The sequence below is a fragment of the Capra hircus genome, chromosome 10 (assembly GCF_001704415.2).
Source record: "Capra hircus breed San Clemente chromosome 10, ASM170441v1, whole genome shotgun sequence".
Taxonomy (NCBI): Eukaryota; Metazoa; Chordata; class Mammalia; order Artiodactyla; family Bovidae; genus Capra; species Capra hircus.
Window position 1 is genome coordinate 79,162,086 of NC_030817.1, and position 19,562 is coordinate 79,181,647.

Genomic DNA, 19,562 nt, shown 5'->3' on the forward strand with positions numbered 1-19,562 from the left:
GGCCTCTGTCCTCCCCTTCTTCTCCTACATGACAGGGGTGTGTTTTGTGACCTCGTCTGCTCTCATGAAGAAATCAACAGCGGTGCAGTTGGTAGCCATGTGTTGGCAGTCCCTGCCCTCATCTCCAGTCCCCTTATGTCGTTAGGTGTTTTTTGAGTTTTTACGACAGCAACAAGGGAGGGGAAGAGATGACCAGCAGCTTCAGCAGGGCTGTGAGCTGTTCCTGATGTTTGAGGGCTTTGGAGCAGCTGTAGCTAGAAGTTCTAGAGGTTCAGGGCATGGGTCTCTGGCAGAGAGATTTATGTAAAGGGTTGACATGGGGTGTGAATACAGGAGGAGGTAACAGACTCATCTTTGGAAAAGGGACTCAGCTCATCATCCAGCCCAGTAAGTGCTTGTGCCTAAGAGCTGGGGACCTCAGTGCAGACCGCATGGGAACATTCCCATACCCTGCTGATGAGCCTCTGGTCCCATGGGCATATCAGCAAGGTCCTAAGCCCACAGGCACTTTTGAGATGTGTAGATGTGGGAGGGGATAGTTGGGGTGGGGGGTCCTGGATGCTTATTGTGAGTATACCCCTGTTACTGGGGATTCTGGATTCTGGCAGACAAAGGATACCTCTTGGGTATGAATATATAGCAACCGTTTTGTTATCAGCACCTTTGCAATGGAAATGACTCTCATGGGTGTTGTGGACAAGGCTGTGTGGACAGAAGTTTGATCGTTTCTTTTCTGTCTTCATGCCCTCTTCTCCGCCTGACTTAGGGACCTTAAGTTAGAACAGTTATTAATCATTTGCTTTCTGAGTCCCATCTCTCATCAAATTCTGACAAGAGAGATTCATTAACATAAAACCCAGAAAGGGAAAGGACAAGGAGTTCAATTCCCAGTGTCTGGGGAGTTAAGCTTGACAACTTCTCAGTCTTCATCAGCTAGCCAGCACCCCATGCTGAGTGGAGGTCAAAGAGGGCCACAACGGGTAGTATCTGGCCAGAGCCCCACCACCCTCCTAGGGTTAACGCTGCAGAGTTTGGGAGGTGGATGAAAAGGGACCCCCAAGGGCTTGCCTGGGCAGCCTTGGGGAGAGCTCTGAGTAACAGAGTGTAGGATGGAGACGAGCGGCAGGTTTCTGTCATGGAGCATTTCACAGTGTAACACGGGAAGTGGCGGGAAAGTCATATTTGGGACTGGAACGAGACTTCAGGTCACCCTTGGTAGGTAACAGGAACCTTAAGGTAACAACTGTTTGTGTGTGTGTGTGTTCAATCACTCAGTCGCGTCCGACTCTGCTACCCTATGGACTGTAGCCTGCCAGGCTCCACGCTCCATGGGATTTCCCAGACAAGAATACTGGAGTGGGTTGCTGTTTCCTTCTCCAGGGGATCTTCCCGACCCAGGGATCGAACCCGTGTTTTCCACATCTCCTGCATGGGCAGGCATATTCTTTACTGCTGACCTACCAGGGAAACCTTTGAAACAGGAGTGCTCTGGAGGGGATATCCTAGCTGGATGCAGTCCTGCCTTTGTTCCAGTGGGAGGTGGTCTCACTGAGGGTACAAGCATTGCTTCAGTATTTGTGCTAGTTTTTATTTCTACTACTGAGGCTTTCCTATCCACCTGTGAAAACAGACTTCTCCCTACTTGAAGCTCTTTCAGTCTTTGTTACTCTGTGTGTTTTCTTTGGAGCAGCAGGTTTGGGAATTTATCACCAGGATTATGTCACTCTGAGCAACAGAATGAAAAGTGTTCTCAAATTGAGAGTAGAAAGCCCTGCTCTTCCAGATAACTTTTTAAGGGTGACGTGCAAATGAAAGGAAGTGGGCTAGAGTGACCTTCTAATGACTTTTTGAGTGACTCTCAGGAAACTTGCTTAATGTCCTACACACTCAACTTCTGAGAGGAATTGTTGGGTTAGACGCTTGGTGGAGTAAGACACTCGATCCTCTGAAAACCTAATGAAATGCTAAACCTCTCCCCCAACACACTGCCGTGTTTCATTATTTACCAATTATGAAATAACTACATGATAATTAACGTGAAATTACATAGATGAGCAGTTTGAGTATTTTGAACCCATAATTAAGATGCAAATTATCAACAATCTGGAGCATGCCACCAGGCAATAACTCATATACAGTGGTCCCTGAAGACATACCATGTGTTTGGGCATGATTTGTCTGTGGCATGGGTTTATACCTAATTTGGGAACCTGTTAGAGAGCTGATTCTATGTCTCAGAGTGCCAATTTGGGTTCTGGATTAGCTGTGCTCAGTGCGCTAAGTGCCCACTTGTACAGCCTAGTAGCATGACAAATGGCTCCCTTCCTGTGAGAGAGAGAATGGGACAGTTGTGTTGTGGTCTTAGTTGGTGCCTCTGCCCCCTGCCCCTGCCACACGGGGAGCCTGGCTGCAAGCTTTCCTTGGGAGGTTTTTGTTAGAGGGTGTACTGCTGTGGCAACAACGACCTGCGTTTTGGAGCAGGGACCAGACTGATGGTAAAACCAAGTAAGTGAGGGAAGCGGGTCAGTCTGAAAGGCAATGCTGTTCTCTGCAGTTCAGCAGGATTGGGACACTGCTGCTCCCAAGGGGGTAGATGCACCTGGTTTCTTTGTACCTGAGCTGGTTGGAGTCCGTTTCTTGATGAGTTCTGGCAATCCTAAGGATTAGGTAACGAAGAAGTAGAAATTTTCGTTGGTTTCTTCCTTGGCTCTGGATATATAAAAATGCTAATGATAATATGCAAAACCCAAATTAAAAAAACCAAACAACTCAGAAATCAGGTTTTCCTCAAGAAGATCCCTCCTTCTCTCCGAGAGGAGCACAGTCAGCTCCTTTGTTGGGTTTTTATTGGATTTTATGGTTGTTGTTATTCTTTGTAGGAACTATGAAAGTGGCATGGTCGCTAGTCCCCAAAATAGCCACTCTTTGACCCCCGTGCTAGATGGCATATCTCAGCCTGACCTTGCAATTGTTCCACGTGTCTCAGGCATGAGTCAGTCATCAGAACTCAGTGTTCTGGGAGCAAAACTAGGGGTTTAAGATCAAGCTCAGATCCATCTGCACAGCCAGCTTTTATTTTTAGAGAAATGTCCTATCCCTGCCAAGGTACTGGGAGTTGAGGCTGTAAAGCAGTGAGACTTTCACTAGAGGGCAAGTGGTCTCCCATATTCATCTTTCCCTGAATCCTTCCCACCCACTGATAATTGTAAAGTCCCATCTGACTGTGTGAATGTTGGCAGCAACCAAGGAAAGCTCATCTTTGGAAAAGGCACTATGGTCTCTGTTAAACCAAGTAAGTGTTGGGGGATTTCAAAGACTAATCAATAGTGCAACTAAAAGCACAATCCAGACAGAATGAGGAGAAATTTACCCGCCCTTCCGCCATGAGCCCACAGAGCTGCCCTGGTCCAGGCCCCTGGCTATCCTCAGTTCAGACAGGCCTGGCCTCTGCTGGACATAGGGCTTCATGACATGTAACCCCCTGGGGAGAGGGAGGGCCCCCTCCCCAGGTTAGCATTTCTCAGGAGTGATCACCCACCTCACTGTGGTGAGTGAGCGACCTTCTCAGCAGTGGTCTCCTGGAAGAGGGCCCTTGGAGACCCACAATCTGTGTGACTGCAGGGTGATGCAGACATTAGATTTAATGGAGGGTTCCATGAGGAAGAGAGGGGTTTTTGCTTAGGGAAGGTGCACTGTGGAACTCAGTGCCGGCTACGTGCTCCGCTTTGGCCAAGGCACCTCAGTGCTGGTCACACCCGGTGAGTTCTTGTGGTTAACTCCTTATCCTTTCTGGAGAGCCATCCAAAGGGACCTGTTGAAACGCAGCTGAACTTAATTGCTTCGTTTAGCATGCAGTTGTTAACTATGTCGGATGTGTGAGTAAGATATGAATACATGTTTCCCTGGAGGCTGGATTTAGTTATCAGTCCTGTGGGCAGTTTGATAAATTGTATTAATACCATAGTCAGTGTTTCTTGAAGGTCCACAAAGCACGTTGAGGCTTTGGGGAAAAAGCAGAGATAAGAGGCAGAAAAGCTCGGTGATAGAGACAGAAACAAACCAATGAAAAGGGAGGCTACCAAAGCAGCAGCGTGTGGCCACAGAAGCGTGTCCTTAACAGATAAGCACTGAGGAGCCGGTTGCACTTAGGCTGTGTCACCTGGTGGAACTGGACAATCCGGCCGCTGGACTGAGGGCTTGTGTGAGGGGTGGGCAGCAGGAGTTACAAGCTTCTCGTGACTTTCCTCTGCTGGGAGAACAGTGGAACAATCCAGCTTTCTCTGGTGTGAGGATGGCCGTCAATGGGTCATATCAGTGGACAGCCCCCTTCTTCACTGTGGGGACAAAGAAGTTCCCCACACAGACTTCTCCCATCACCCAGCCTGGCTGAGTCTACTCTGCGGGAGGGACAGAGGATCCCTGTACCTGGAAGCCTCCCTGTCGCCACTGGATTGCCTGTGATAAAGCAGGGTGTTTATCTGACTTGTGAAGCTGTCAGGGAGAGGGGAGGAGAGATGTATTACAACAAGCAGTGTTGAAAATTTATACACTATCTCCACCCTTGCAGAGTTCAGTGCTCTGGGGTTTGGGTTTGGGTTTTTCTGTGAGAATTATAGAAACTGAGGTACTTTCCATGCAGGCACACTCTTTGCAGAAATACCTGCCATCTCACACTTCATTTGTATTTTGTCAGCTACCCTCTGTGCCTGAACCAGGTGTGACAACAAGTAACCGGGTTGATTTGTTAACAAATAGAGTTTGTACATTTAAATGAGTGGCCCAGTCAAGCCACTCAGCCTGAAGTGACACACACTTCAGTCCCCTATACACACCCTACTGTCTTTTGCTCACCTCCTCCTTTGAATCTGCCCTCAAAGGGCCTGGAACATTCTTTCTGTAGCAGCCTTGATAGTTTTATCTTTTGAAGGTGCATTTTATTTTTATTAATTAGCAAAAAGCTTTTGGAGCCATGACTTATAAATAGAGGAGGGACTCAAAATAATTACTGGTACTATCATGGTTCCAAAAAATGAGGTATGACTGTAAAATAAGGTCATTGTTATGATGTGTGGCCCATAAACTGATCCTAAAGGGAGTACTTTGAAGGGTTCAACCATCATTTAGATGTTTAAATCCTGACATGTTTGTTAAAACAGCCTCTTTACTTGATAAACACGCTTAAGATAAGCATAGTCTGAGACTGAGGAAGTTTTGCAAGCCCAGACCTAACCAAACCAAGAAGACTTCACTATGAACTGAGATGTTATCCCAAGTAAGCCCCTTTCAGAAAAACATGAGGGCAAAACCTTCCCACGGAAAAAGTGCATACAACATCTTGCTAATTGACTCCAAAGCTACTGTAAGAAAAGGGGAACCTATGTTGGTTTGTGTAGAGCCACGTAGCACTGTGACTCAGGAAACTACAAATACGTCTTTGGAGCAGGCACTAAGCTGCAGGTTTTAACAAGTGAGTATTACAGGCAAGACATATTATTTTAAATGTTGTTGGTATCTGAGAGGCAAAGGTAACGTAAGGGAAATACTTGCTGTAAACTATGGAAGCAAAAATGGCAGCTGCCTGAAGTGGCCATTCTGGGTCCCTCCACTCCGGACAGGAGGGATGAAGGAGAGCTTGGGACTCACCAACACGAACTTACCACCAATTTCATAAGAATTATATTAATTACTAGAAAATATTTATTGGCTTAAGACTTTGAGAGATTCCTCTAAACACGGGAATTCTTCTCAAAATTGTACTCTCATTCCACATTTTTCACTTGCTTTTCCTACTCCTCTTTATGCCTTTCTCCCTCATCCAATTCAGTGCTTTGTCTGGGCATTCGTGTTTGGAGAAACCATCATGTCCACTTCTTAGCCTGTGACTTAAGATGTTAAGCGAAAGATAGCTGCTCAGTCGTGTCCGACTCATGTGACCCCAAAGGCTGTAGCCCACTAGGCTCCTCTGTGCGTGGAATTCCCCAGGCAAGAACACTGGAGTGGGTAGCCATTCCCTTCTCCAGGGGATCTTCCTGACCCAGGGATCAAACCCAGGTCTCCTACATTATAGGCAGATTCTTTACTGTCTGAGTCACCAGGAAAGCAGGCTCTCGAAAACCTGGACCCTTTCTGTTCTCCAAATCTCTTTCTAGCTGTTTCTCAAATGATCTGCTCCAGGCAAACTGGACACCTTCTTCCCCTGAATGCTTACAATTGCCCACACCTGAGCCTGGTGTCCATAAATCAGACTCCACGGACCCAACAATGAGAGCAGACTTGCAGACATGAAACAAATTGTTTCTCAGCCAGGAGACCCAGCACAAGTGTCACCAGACTTCATTTCACAGGACAACTTAACCCCAGTAGGAATGTATGGGCTGCCATATTTCCTGCATGCTTCTTGTCTTCCCTCTGGAGGGGTCCACTCCAGATTGTTGGTTGTTAAGCCCCTGGTCCCCACCCCCCAGTGCCCAGAGGTGGGGAAGAGGGGGGACGCTTTGCCCTATAGTCAACAGTGGAAATAAAAGGTAAAATCATTCTCAGATTTTCCTTCAAGCTACCTCAAAATTAAGAGAGGTTCAAAAGAATCACCTTGACAGAACAGGAGAAGCTACCTTTAAAAGAATTATTTTAGGTTTGTCCTTGGCTTGTGTTGTCTCCCAGGAAAGGGACAGTAAGAAAGGAAAAGCCTCCACTAGGACAAAGATAGAAAGCAGTGAAAGTCTTTTTCCTGGTGACTGTCCAAGCTGGAGATGAAAGGTCTGGAGCTGGAGTCAAGGGTGAGCTCCAGGGCTGACCAGTGCCTGCAACTGTCTCTAGTTTTTTGGAATGAGAACAAGGCAGGAATTGCCTTATATATTCGAGAGCCTGGGCATCAGAGCCAGGCTCCAGCATCCTGAAAGGGTGGACCAACGTGCCCACCCCTCTTGCCAGGTGGGCAGTGGCAGCTGCCCTCAGTCCCTACCATTGCGATGACAGCATCTCTGACTGCTTTTGCTTTGGTGCCATGGATAGGAACTGTTCCTACTTTGTCCAAATGAGTTACATGATCTTCAGAACCTCAGGAGAATTATTATCTAAAGCACCAGAGGATAGCTAGGATTTTGGCAGTCTGGGCTTTTATGGGAAAGTATTCTGGGCTTTTGTGGGAAAATTCCTTCTTTAGAATATTTAGAAAGAATACCCTCCATTCATCCAATGTGGAAAGAGTTCTGAACTCCAAGCTGGAGCTAGGATTCTGTGCCAGGTTATTACTGTGACAATTACTTAATATTCTCCATGCTCATGGTATCGCTTCTTCCAGAAGATCTTTAGGGAAAACTTAGTTCAGTTTCCAGGAGGTTTTTGCTGAGCTGAAGATCACTGTGTGAATAATAATGCAGGCAACGTGTTCACATTTGGAGGGGGAACAAGGTTAATGGTCAAACCTCGTGAGTATCTCTGCTGAATCCGTAATGAGTGTTCTGATTTCTAAAGGAAGCCGTAGCACTAAACTTCATTTGAGGACTTTCTCCACCCAGTGTTTTTCAAGTTAATTCTAACCATTAACCCTAAGGATGGTACGGCATACATATATGCCCTATGTACATGTGAAAACGGGCACATAGGTAATTCTCTGGAACAGAAACAAATAAGCTGGAGGATAACAGATTCTTTGTCCTTTTTGTCTTAACCATTTGCATCAGAGAGTCTGGGTTGAACTCAGGGACGGCTGAGCACTGGAGTGGGAGAACCTTCTCCAGCGACTTTGTAAGGATTTTGCCATGTCTGCTGGCCTGGTGAGAGGACAGCTTGGTCTGGAGGTTGGGGGATGAAATATGTAACCTCAGAACAGCCTTTGTGTCCCAACCATGCTGTAAACTGGCCACGATTATGAGCAGTCTTCCCCACTGCTTCTTTGGCCAGGATCCCAGCTGGAGGAGCACGCTGGCTAGATTTGGGGATTGAAAGGGATTTCCTGGTACACATTGGCCTGGTTGGTTTCTGTAAAGCTTTCCATGACTGTGTAATATTGGCAACAACCGTAAGCTGATTTGGGGACTGGGGACAAGTCTGGCAGTAAATCCAAGTGAGTCTTCAAATTAACTCTCTCAAACCTGTCTCTGTAGTTTGAAGTATCTGAGAAACTGTCTCCTCTTTAGAGAGACAGTTTTAAATGTGTGGTAATGAGTAGTGTTCTTCTCTTGTCCACCCAAGCTGGGTCCTCGCCTACCTCTCAATCAAAATAACTAGATAAAACAGTTTGGATGTGCCTGGTGGGAAAGCAGTTGGAGTGTTAGACTGTTGTCTTACAGAGCAAACAGGTGGCGCACTTCAAAATAGCCATCAGGAAGCATCAAAAGTTAGACAAGGTGAAACTACACATCCTGTATCATAGCCTCCTTAGTCTACACTATACCAACATCATCACAGGCCATCAGCCTCCAGCCAAAGATAACTCAAGTGCTGCTGGGAACACTCAGAACTCAGGGCCTTCCCAGTGGCCTCCCTGGAGAGCATCTCCCTAGTATGGATTATCCAGCATGACTCAAACCTACCATGTGATTTCTGCATCTCTCAGTTCTCTTTGGCTTACAGTCTTATGGTAGATTTACTAGAAGTAACAGGGAAAGAAGTTGGTTTCATCCTAATTCTGGTCTCTTGAAGAGTTCTCTCCAAGACTCTTAAGAAACATCTTAGGGACCACCCACCCTGCTCAGAATTGTGCCTTGTACAACCAGACTGGTTCCCAGCAGTGTTTTCTGTGGCTTTGGCTAGCTCCCAGGGAATTTCTGGAGCTCCAGGCTGGATCTGTGGGGAGAGGTGTGGGGGTGATACAGTGAGCTCAGAGGATTTGGGAAAGACATCTTTGATAGAAGCGTTAATGAATTTCTAAATGAGCTTCTGTGTGTTAACTTGATAAGACTCTCCAGGGAGAAGGTCACCTTTACCTTTGCAACTCTAAATGTAAGTCATGAGTTGCAAGAAAAAAATGGGAAATGTCAATTGCTATGCCAAAATGAAGGGAGTGGATATACATATTGAACCAGTTTTAATGTTAAGTTTATGAAATGTAAGACTTTCAGGAGAACCTTCTCAGGGCATCTTTATTAGGATGGATGAGCTAACTATTTAGTCAATGTTACAGGGATGCACACTTTAAAGGGGAACCCAGTATTTGTTTAAGGCCAATGAAAGGTTTAGCCACTATAGGTGAATTTTGGAATCAAACTGCCTGGGTAAACCCTAACTCTGCTACTTGCTAGATGTGTGACTTCGGGCAGGTCACCTAATCTCTTTATGCCTCGTTTTTTTATCTGTTAAGTGGAAATAAGAACAGTACCTATATCATTGCGTTGTTATGAGATTAAGAGAGTTAATACTGACTAAGGGCCTTGCATAAAGTGACACATAGTAAGTATCCAATAAATATTAGTTATTGTTACTAGATCAGGTTGCTGGAGGGAGGAAAGGATCTCCTTTTACAGTTCTTGTAAAGCAGAGCATTACAGTGTGGCTCAGGAAACACAGGGAGACTCACCTTTGGGCAGGGGACAATGTTACAAGTAAAACCAGGTAGGTCTGATGTTCCAAACAGTCCAGAGTTACCCGTTAAGCTCATTCTTTGGTTAATCTTCTCTGCCTTTTCAACTTATCAAAGACTCTTATTTCTTAGATTTCATCTTTCGTTAACACTAGTAAGGAGAATGTGGGTAAAGCTTGGCTGGTACGGTCTTTTCTAACTCACTTGGTTTCAGTTAGGGCAAAAAAAAGAGCAAGACTTGAGGTGAGTTAGGTCTGGAATTTCCAGGCAAGACCAAGAGAATGTAATTTGATGGGAGACATAAAAACATCAAGTGTAAAAAGTGTACCAAAACTAAAGGTGATTTTACATAATAGCATACTGTAGTGAGAACCACCCCAGTAGCCACTAGAATTCTCTTAAGAATTGCCTTTCAAGGGGAAGATGGGTAACATGAAAATGATAAGTTTTTGTGGGGAAAAATGGGAGACTGTTGATAATTTGGATTTTTTTGTTAAGAAACATGGAAAAGAACATTTTTTCCGTAGGATGGTTGGTAAAAGGCTATCATCAAGTAGGAGCCAAAGAGTCAAAATGTGTATGGTATCCCCTGGGTGAGCCTCACAGAGAAAAAGGAGGAAGAAAATGGCCCAGAGTAAAGTGTTTTTGTACTGGGCAGAAACACTGTGTTAACTTCTGGAGCAAATCGGCTTGTCTTTGGGACAGGAACAAGCCTCACCGTCCTCCCCCGTAAGTTCTTTGCCACTTGAGAAAAAGCCTTTAATCTATAATGACCAGCTCTCACATCCCAGACACCTAATGAATTTCTAAATGAGCTTCCGTGTATTAACCTGATAAGACTCTCCAGGGAGAAGGTCACCCTTACTTTTGCAGCTCTAAATGTAAGACATGTTGTAAGAAAAAATGGGAAATGTCAATTGCAGTGCCAAAATGAAGAGAGTGGGTGTAAATATTGGGCCGGTTTTAATGTAAGTTTATAAAATGTAACCCTTTCGGGAGAACCATCACAGGGCGCATTTATTAGCTTGTGTCTGCACAGCACAATCATCCTGTTAATTTGATTAATGTCAGTAGCTGATCCAAATATTTAGGCATTTCCTTGAGAAACCTTTTCTGGGCTCAAAATGGCCTGAATTGACTGTCACATTACCGAAATAATTGCCAGATCTGTTTTACTTTGTGCTGTATAGACTCAGCCTAATAAAAACAAATGCTGCTGTGTTTTTTCCCTCGTCTGTCTCGTCTCCACACAGCAAGTTTTCCTTCTATTCAACAGCAGCTCTGTGCACAAGGACACCCAGCAAGCCATTTGACTTACGGCTGCTGCTGTTTTGCATTTATATGACTCCTTTCCTTGGAAGAGATTAAGACACTTCATAGGAATTATTAGCTAAACAGATTGACAGCCTAATTAGAAAGAAAGAAACAGATTCAGAGGATCTTTTGTGGCTGCCATTCCTGCCCCTTCGTGTAGAACATTTCGTCAGATGGTTCTGCGAAACAGAGAAAGAAGGGGGGTGAGGGCTGGTGGGGGGGCCGGGGGGGCCAGTGTGGGGTGGGTGTCTCTGCAGTGCACCCCTTCTTAGCTGCATACAAGAGGTTGTTACGGGAGGGAAAATAGTGCTAAATGTGTCAGGGAGACTGGCAGAGCTGGGAACATGTTTCTCCTCTAGAACTCCTGTGTTCTCCCAAGTCAGAGCAGGACGAATTCTGACATCGGCTGTTGCTCTGTGGGCCTGCCCTTCTGTTTCCTGCCCCTTCCTTCTCCCGCTCCTCTGTCTAACTCCTCTCTCTCTCCTGTGACCCCTGAGTCTCACGCCCACCGCAGCACCAGCTCCACCACATACTAAAGAGGCTGCCAGCCTCTCTGGCCGTCAGTGATGTTGTCCTCAGCTCCATGAGTGACCCTCCGAAAGCTCAGGCACCTGAGGGAATCCTCCCAGCCACCCCGGGTACCGAATGCCTGTATCTAGGCTGGAGCTGGGCCCCGGATGAGGGAGAGCCTCTGGAGGAAGGTCGGTCACAGATTCAGGACCACCGTGGCCTTCGTGATATTTGTGTCTGAGCCCCCTCCTCCCTGGAAAACTGTAGCTTCCACCTTGATTCCACACACGTGGCTCTGAAGGGTGGCAGGTTTTTTTAGTGGAGTCAGCCATTGTGGACCTTTGGGAATGTGCTGCATTGGGGGTCTGGCACTCAAGTGATTGTTATACCTCGTAAGTATAAGCATCTCGTCTCATTTCTGTGGGTTAGTATGTCAATCAAATAAAGGAGTTATCCCCCCACCCCCATTTCCCAGCTAGTCTCTGATGGGATACGATTTCTGGATCTAGCCGCACTGCTGGATTGACCATTAAGGCAATCAAATTCATTTTCAGATATAACTTCAACTGATTTCCGTTAATGCTGCCAACAGCAAAGGGAAATTAGAACATGGTGGGAACCTAATCTATGCTCATCACTGCTGTGGGAGGGCAGTCATTTCTTCTTATCCCCCAGCAGTCAGACTTAAGAATTCAGCAGACCTTTTCCAGGCCTGTCTTCTCTGGCAGATTAAGTGACTGTGTCCACTAACTTTCTTGAGGGAAAACATACAAGATAGATACATTCCCCTTCAGCTTTTCCTCAGAAAGCTTTTTGTTAGTTATTTTGGCAAAACACTTTAGCCAACATATATTCCCTCTTATTCGTGTTAATAATATCTTGGCTTAAACAAGCAATTCCCCCCACAGTATTCAAAATGCATTGCTGCGTGTAACCCACTGCTCTCTCACCAGCCCTTTTGCCTTCACAACATTCTCTGAGAAAGTAAACAGGATCACACATCATCACACATAATTTCACAGAGAGAAAAGCCGAAGCGCAGACAAGTTAAATAATTTAAGTCAAACCCAAAAAGTCAGAACTGGGATTATAGCCTGAGATTCCTTGTTTTCTTACGGTGAATTATCTTGAGCTGTCATCTCTGTGAATTGAAAACATAATAAGCACAGGCCATAGGGATTTTCAGGGGATGGAACTTAACCAAAACAAAAACTGATTGTTTGATGATTGCATGGGCGTTTGAAATGTATGCCCAGATCTTCTTTGCCAGTGGTGATTATTTGGTGTCAGAGATAGGGAGAAAGCAGAGGGGCCAGATGTGGGCAGAGCGCCTTGCTATGCTCAGGGGTTTTTGTAGGCCTTAGTATCACTGTGTCTCCAACAGCAACAAACTCATCTTTGGGGCTGGAACCAGATTACAAGTTTTTCCAAGTAAGTCCTAGAAACCAAGCAGAGATTTTGCAAAGGTGTTTTGTATAAACAGTCAGCTGGCTTTGGTTCATCCGCACGGTACTGTGGGCCACCCTTCCCAATGCTGTGCCCTGTAGCTTTCCTCACTTCTGGCTGTCTGGTCCTCACTCCCCCAGGATACCATTTCTCGCAGAGATAAGGTTCTGTAAACCAAATCAGCTCAATCTATATGTGAATACCATGGTACTGACTAGAATTTTATCAGCAGTGAAAATAAGACAGTAGAAAATCAGATGCATCATGACTCCAGACAAATGATCTGTTTTTCTCGTTTGCATTTTTATTTAAAGTATCGGGGAAGGTGAAGCAAGTTCAGCTTCTCCCATTTGAAAACTGTTTATGAATTACTCTTCCCTTGTGTGCAGAGAGATCGAGATTGACTTTAGATGTTGAGTCATTTGATTTCATCATCTATGTCTGGAATCTATAATGGGCGAAGGAATCAAATGTAATTAAATGAGCAAATAATCTTCAATAGTCAATATTCCTACATTGTTTTATGTGCTTGGCTCTGGACTTTTATCTGGGACTTATCTCTAATAGGCTCCCCAGAAGGACAGTGAAGGTTTTCGTTAAGGCTTTTGTCTCTGTGTGGATGGCAACTATCGGTTGATCTGGGGCTCTGGGACCAAGCTAATTATAAAGCCAGGTAAGTCTCAGAGATGTGACTGTAAGGGAGAGGAGACATGGGTTGAATAATACACGAGGCATAGCATGCAAATTACATTTTTAAGAACAATCCAACCTGCTGGAGAAAAGGCACTCGACCCAAAAGGGGTTTTCACTCCCAGAGAGAAGCAGTGTCAGCCATCAACTCTCCTGTTTGATCTGCTAGCTTCCAGAGTGAACAGTGCTTAACTTGCCCTCCAAGAGAGCAGAGCTGGGTTGTTACAAAGGTTGATTCTGTCTAAGATGTTTGGAATGCTTTCCCAAGGATATAACCAGTCTCACTTTATCGAAAGAGAAGGCCAGAGAAAAGGCCAAGAGCCACAGTCAAAGGCCAGGGGATCAAAGCAGTGTTTGCCACTTCCCCAACATCCTTGTCTCTGGCTGCTATCTTGCGTGGGGAAGCAGATGCCTGCAAAGCTTCTGGCCATTTGCTGGAGAACCCCCTGAGGTTCTGGACCTCAGCACAAGCCCCACAAAGATGTAGTGTAAAAGCTCGTGTCAGGGCACATGAGGGGTGTAAGGAGCCTAAAGGGACACCTGGCAAGTCAGTTCTCAAAGCAGTGGGACTCAGGAGTTCTTAGCCTGGGAAGTCTAAGCCCATTCACCTCCATCCTGCCATGCCCCTCCCTGTGGGTTGTTGTAAGGCACTGAAAGGCTGTGTGAATTATGGAGGTGCTGCCAACCAGCTCATCTTTGGGACTGGCACGTTGCTTTCTGTCAAGCCAAGTACGTGAGTAGTGGGATTCTGTGTCCCTAGCAAGTGGGAAGGAACAGCCACTCTTTGATGAAAGGGGAGGATGAAGGTAGATTTCTTACCCCTCCATCATTCCTTATCTAGTTAGGCTCTCAAGTGTCCTAATCTCCTCATAGCACCACAAAGTCAGAGAAGGGGAAATGGGCTAGTGTTAAGATAAATCCCAGGAAGAAAAACCCCTGTAGAAAAATCCTTCTCATCTAAATGTTACAGGCTTTCTGTTCAGTGAACTTGATTTCCAAGCCACTTATCAGCTCTGGTCCTACCTTTATCTAGATAGATACAGCCTCTCCTAGCCTGTTTGTGCAATTGTGTGTGAGCCGGTCCAAGCATCTTATTTTTCTTCCCGAAGAGACCTGAGAGCTATGGTTGGCGAGACTGCTAAGAAGGCAGACAAAACTGACCCAGGGTAGGGGAGGCCAAAGACGAGGCTTAGGGTGGGCTGTGATTGTTATTTAGACACTACATCATATCCAACTCTTTTGCAACCCCATGGACTGCAACCCACAAGGCTCCTCTGTCCATGGGATTTCCCAGGCAAGAATGCTGAAGTGGGTTACCATTTCCTCCTCCTGGGGATCTTCCCAACCCAGGGATCAAACCCATGTCTCCTGCACTAGCAGGCAAATCCTTTACCAGGGAGCCACCAGGAAAGTCAGTATTAAAATGGTGATCCATGGAACACCTTCCCCATATGTCCTGCATTTGTTTCTCTCCTTTTCATTTTCCCTAGAATACATCCTTTTGACTTGTTCTGGACACTCACTGCTCCCGAGCTAAGAGGAGAGAAAATTAGTATTTAACTCGCTCTTCAAATCTGAAGAAGCAACAAGTCACAGTTATGTTGGGGATGAGATCTAGTCTCCTCTCTCCAAGTTTAAAATCCTGTCACCAAGGCCCTATTTTTAACCAAGATCTGGTGTCACCGTCTTGGACGCTCACTCCTCTCTCTTCTCTTCAAGTCTCAGTGTCTGTGTTAATATGTATGTTAAAACGCAGCAAAAAAAAAAAAACTCAGCCAATGCTCAGCTTAGTGATAAAAGGGCTCTTGTGTGCCCTTATCCTTGTCTTTAGGATACAATCTTTCTTGTAACAGAAAATGTTCACGTCTTTCATTTATTTCAGAACTGGACTTTCTTAAAGTGTAGTAGATGGTGTGTTAGGACTCTGAAACATCATAAGAGTCCATGGTGGCACTTCTCTAGGAAAAGATAAGATGGCTTGTCACTTGTTACTCTTCCCTGGTGAAATATCTTCTTAGGCTGCCACATAGACACTGTTACATAGTGAGAAAGCTTGGAAATACCCTGATCAGTGAGTAGGGAACAGGACCATGGCATTTGGGTGAAGTCTGGATAAGAATTCAGACAGCTCTGAAGCTGGAAAACATCCCTGTGGGTATAGGAAGACATCATTGTTCCAGACCTGTCTGTCTAGGGCTAGGCTCACATGTATGAGAAGAAGAGTTGTTAACAGATTAGTTGATTTGGCCTTGGCAGGTTGAAGCCTAACAATGCAAAAGGTCTTAAAAGCTCCTGCATTTGGTCTTTTTTAAATAAAAATTATTTGCTTTTTGTAGCAGAACCAGTATTTTCTTCTTATCATAAAAGACCATTTTCCAGAAACACAGGGAAAAAAACATGGGGAATCCAATGCCCCTTCACTCCTGAGCCATGTGTAAAGTGGGGTTTCACTAGGGGTTTCAGTAAAAGCAGGAAATGCTGTGGGGACTGACAATACCAGAATCTTCTTTGGAACTGGAACCCAGGTGGTGGTAAAGCCCAGTAAGTGGCCCTGTTCTATTTATACTTGACCGAACAAATAAATTCTGTGAAGTTAGTAGAGATTTAATTTAATATGTAGACAAATGTACCTTTTGAAAAATGACTTTTATAAATGCATGAAACATTCATGGTTGTTGAGAATAGAGCAATAATGATAAATGGATACAGAACGAGACCATCCCAAATTGCCTTTAATATGGTAGCTCAGCTCCTCTTCTTAAAGAGATACTGGAGTCATGAGTTGTTTACAGCCACAGTATCTCTGAAACTATATACTCTGCAGTGATTTGTGTGTTTACTGTGATGTTGCCCACAGAACTTGTCTTCCATTCTACTAAAAATGAGAGTCTATTTCATTTAAAATGCTCCTCATGTGGATAAGTAACTTCTCTGTCGCTCATGCCTGCATATGTATTTATTTCTAAAAGATCCAATATAAAACCCAAACATTATCCCAATTTGACAAAGGTCCACATCCAATCCTATACATGTCAAATTTCACTAAAAGCATAGCTTTACTATTCAAATGCAATGGGAGAAAGAAACAACTGAGATAAATTGATGATCCCAGATGGCTTATTAACACCTGAAAGGGAATTCAGAGTGAAATAAAATGGCAGGCATGATGACAGGATTTTTGTTTAATGATCAGTTCCTCCATGGGGAGTAAAAACTTTTTGAACATGCCTCACTGGGGAGGAGGGAAATAATGAATTCAGGAGCCTGGCATTCCTGGGGTGCACCTGGGATGTCAGTTTCTCCACAATACATTTTGGAAACAAAATGACTCATCCAAATGTCAAGTCAAAAAAATAATAGTAAGAGGCAGGTGTTGTCAGGTTGACTGACTTGAGTTATTAAGCTCTATATAATTGAAACTATAGACTGACCAACTGGCCAAAGAGCTTTGAAAGAGAATGGCCTAATCTCTGAATGGTGTAACTGTGGGGAATGACCGAAGACAGAGAAACAAGCTAGAGGACTCGTTAAGTTTGCTTTGCGCTGTGTGTTCTGCTATACTAAGTCACTTCAGTCATGTCTGACTCTGCCAGCCTATGGACTGTAGCCTGCCAGGGTCCTCTGTCCATGGGATTTCACAGGCAAGAACTGGAGTGGGTTGCCATGCCCTTCTCCAGGGGATCTTCCTGACCCAGGGATCAAACTCACATCCCTCATGTCTCTTGCACTGGCAAGTGGGTTCTTTACCACTAGCACCATCTGGGAAGCCCAAGTTTGCTTTAGAGCTAGCAAATATGACCAATCCATGCTAATCCTTTTCAATAACTGTGATAAACACACTTTCGGGGTCAGGTAGTCAATGAGGAGGAAACAGTAGGGTTTGATTTTTTATGGGTCAAACAAGGATTCAATCAGGACTGGTGGTGATGCCATCCAGTGTCCATCTCTTAGTGCTAAGAAAACATGCATGGACTATGAAAGAACAGCGTTCCCTGAAAGGCTAGAGTCCTTCTGGGCCAAGGGATGACCTGCACTACCACTCACAGGGCAGGTCTATAATCAGTGTAGCAAACATGTGCTTGAGCTCAGGTAAGGTATCTTCAGGGTGAGGTGGTACAGCCCCTCCAGAACAGAGCCCAGGGTGAGGTGAGGGCTCTGTGAAACAGTTCTGTCTCAGGTGAAATTCAGATGTGTGTCTTGCGTAGCCCCTTCCTGCCCCCATCTTTCTTCAGACTCTGAGGAGTGGGCATCTAGCTCAGTAGCTGTCTGCTCAGTCGTTTTTCACCTGCTGCCACAGAACTGTGTTAGATATCACAAAGGAATTCATTGAATTGTTGCTTTTATCATTCACTCTCAGTGCCAAATGAGGTCGTCCAATTTCCTCTCTGCATATTTGCAACAAGCAGCGTAAAATTGAAGCAAAACAACCAGGAGACACAGAGAAAGATAACTGAAGAGATAACAAGGCCTGTTTATTAATTATAATAGACAGGAAAGTGTCCCGTGAAGGTGAGATAGCCATCAAGCTTTCCTGAAGAGTCACTGGGAGTTTTTGTTGTGGCCCCAATCACAGTGTGAACAAACCGCTGGCAAAATTGTCTTTGGAAGAGGGACTCAGCTTCATGTTCTCCCCAGTAAGTGCTGTTCATGTGATTTTCTGATATTGACTCCCGTCGCCTAAAAGTGGTTTGGTGTTGGGTGGGGAAAGCTTCTTTGGCTCCAAGACATGCGGGTACCCTCTAGTTCCTGAGTCCTGCTCTACAGAGAGGCCCAGTCCTTAACCCTTCCACAGCTTCGCCTGATATCAAATTCTTTCCCTTCTAGAGCTTGAAAAGTTGCTGCCAGTGCTTTTGGTGCTTAAATATTAATTATCCTTTCCACAGTTTATACATGTAAAGATTCAAAACTTGTGAAACTTTGTCAAGGGTCATTTTCAAGTTTCCCCTCCCCCACTCAGGCTGCTCCCCACCCCCTCATGGACTTTGGACACATCATTAAATCCAGGATGATTTCTGACTTCATTCTTCATAAAAGACGCACTTTCTCTGTTCAGCCTCTGCTAAAATTCCTGGCTCTGGTGCCCCACGCCTTCGCATTTCCTTTGTTCCAGGGATGAGTAGGAGATAACTTTTTTAAAAGCTACTTTAATGCCAGAGGCAACAAAGATTGTGTGTCAGCCAAGAACAACATCTTGTGTTGAGCCTTCTCACCCTGTGCCATTTTCCAAATCCTTTTTTTCATTTAGGTAAAGCAGCCACTCCTATTTATTCCTAGCACAGCAAAGAGTTCATTATAAGGCCATAGACAGGGGTTTCTTTTGGAATATATTTGACAGGCTAACAATAAGCTGGAAGTTTGCAGATAGTTCACAAATGCATTCTCAGGCCACAACTCCATGTATGGAAGCCAGTATGGGCTTCCAGGGAGAAGGAGGAAAAGACGTGCTAAGGGAAAACAAAAGCTATGGTTTAGTGGGGGAGATTTCTGGGTGATTCCACCCAGGGAAAAAAAATTAACATGAAGAAACACTCAGAAAGCCCCCAAGGCCAGGCATTCAGAGTTTTTGTGATGAAGGCAATCACTGTGGGGATTCAGGAGACAGGCGACTTGTCTTTGGAAAAGGCACAAGACTTGCTGTGACTCCAAGTAAGTGTCCCTGGCCATCCCTGATTTTGATCAGCAATAGCATCTACGCTTAAATGATTTTTCGGTGAACCTATGAAAGCTTTTTCCCCCAGGAAAGGTCTAGCAGGAGCTAGGAAGTTAGTACTCGGCAGGAAGATGAACAGGTTACTCTGACATAATTCAAAAAGCCAACGAGACAATTGGGACAAGCTCCAAACCTCACCCCAGCCTCAGCCCCTCCAACTGGCTCTGGCCACATATCCTGCCCAGTTCTCTCCCGTGATCCCAGGAGCCCAAAACCCTAGAACAGGGAAACTGAGACTCCTTAGTCTGGGGAGCACAGGGAAGCTTTTCTGAGATCCAAGAGCCGCTTTTAAATATATTGTGGGTTTCTGTCTAATGTTGTTATTCATTTTAATTTGTCTAAGTAATATATGAAAATTTCTCATTATAAAAG

The 19,562-nt window shown here is 45.0% G+C and overlaps 1 gene segment (V, D, J or C); it reads left to right on the plus strand.

Moving 5' to 3' along the window:
- The window catches only part of LOC102182508, a 486,583-nt gene that overhangs the window by 429,153 nt on the left and 37,868 nt on the right, over positions 1–19,562 (plus strand). The window contains 1 exon segment of the C gene segment in view: positions 7,372–7,427. Within this exon segment, the coding sequence occupies positions 7,372–7,427 (56 nt within the window).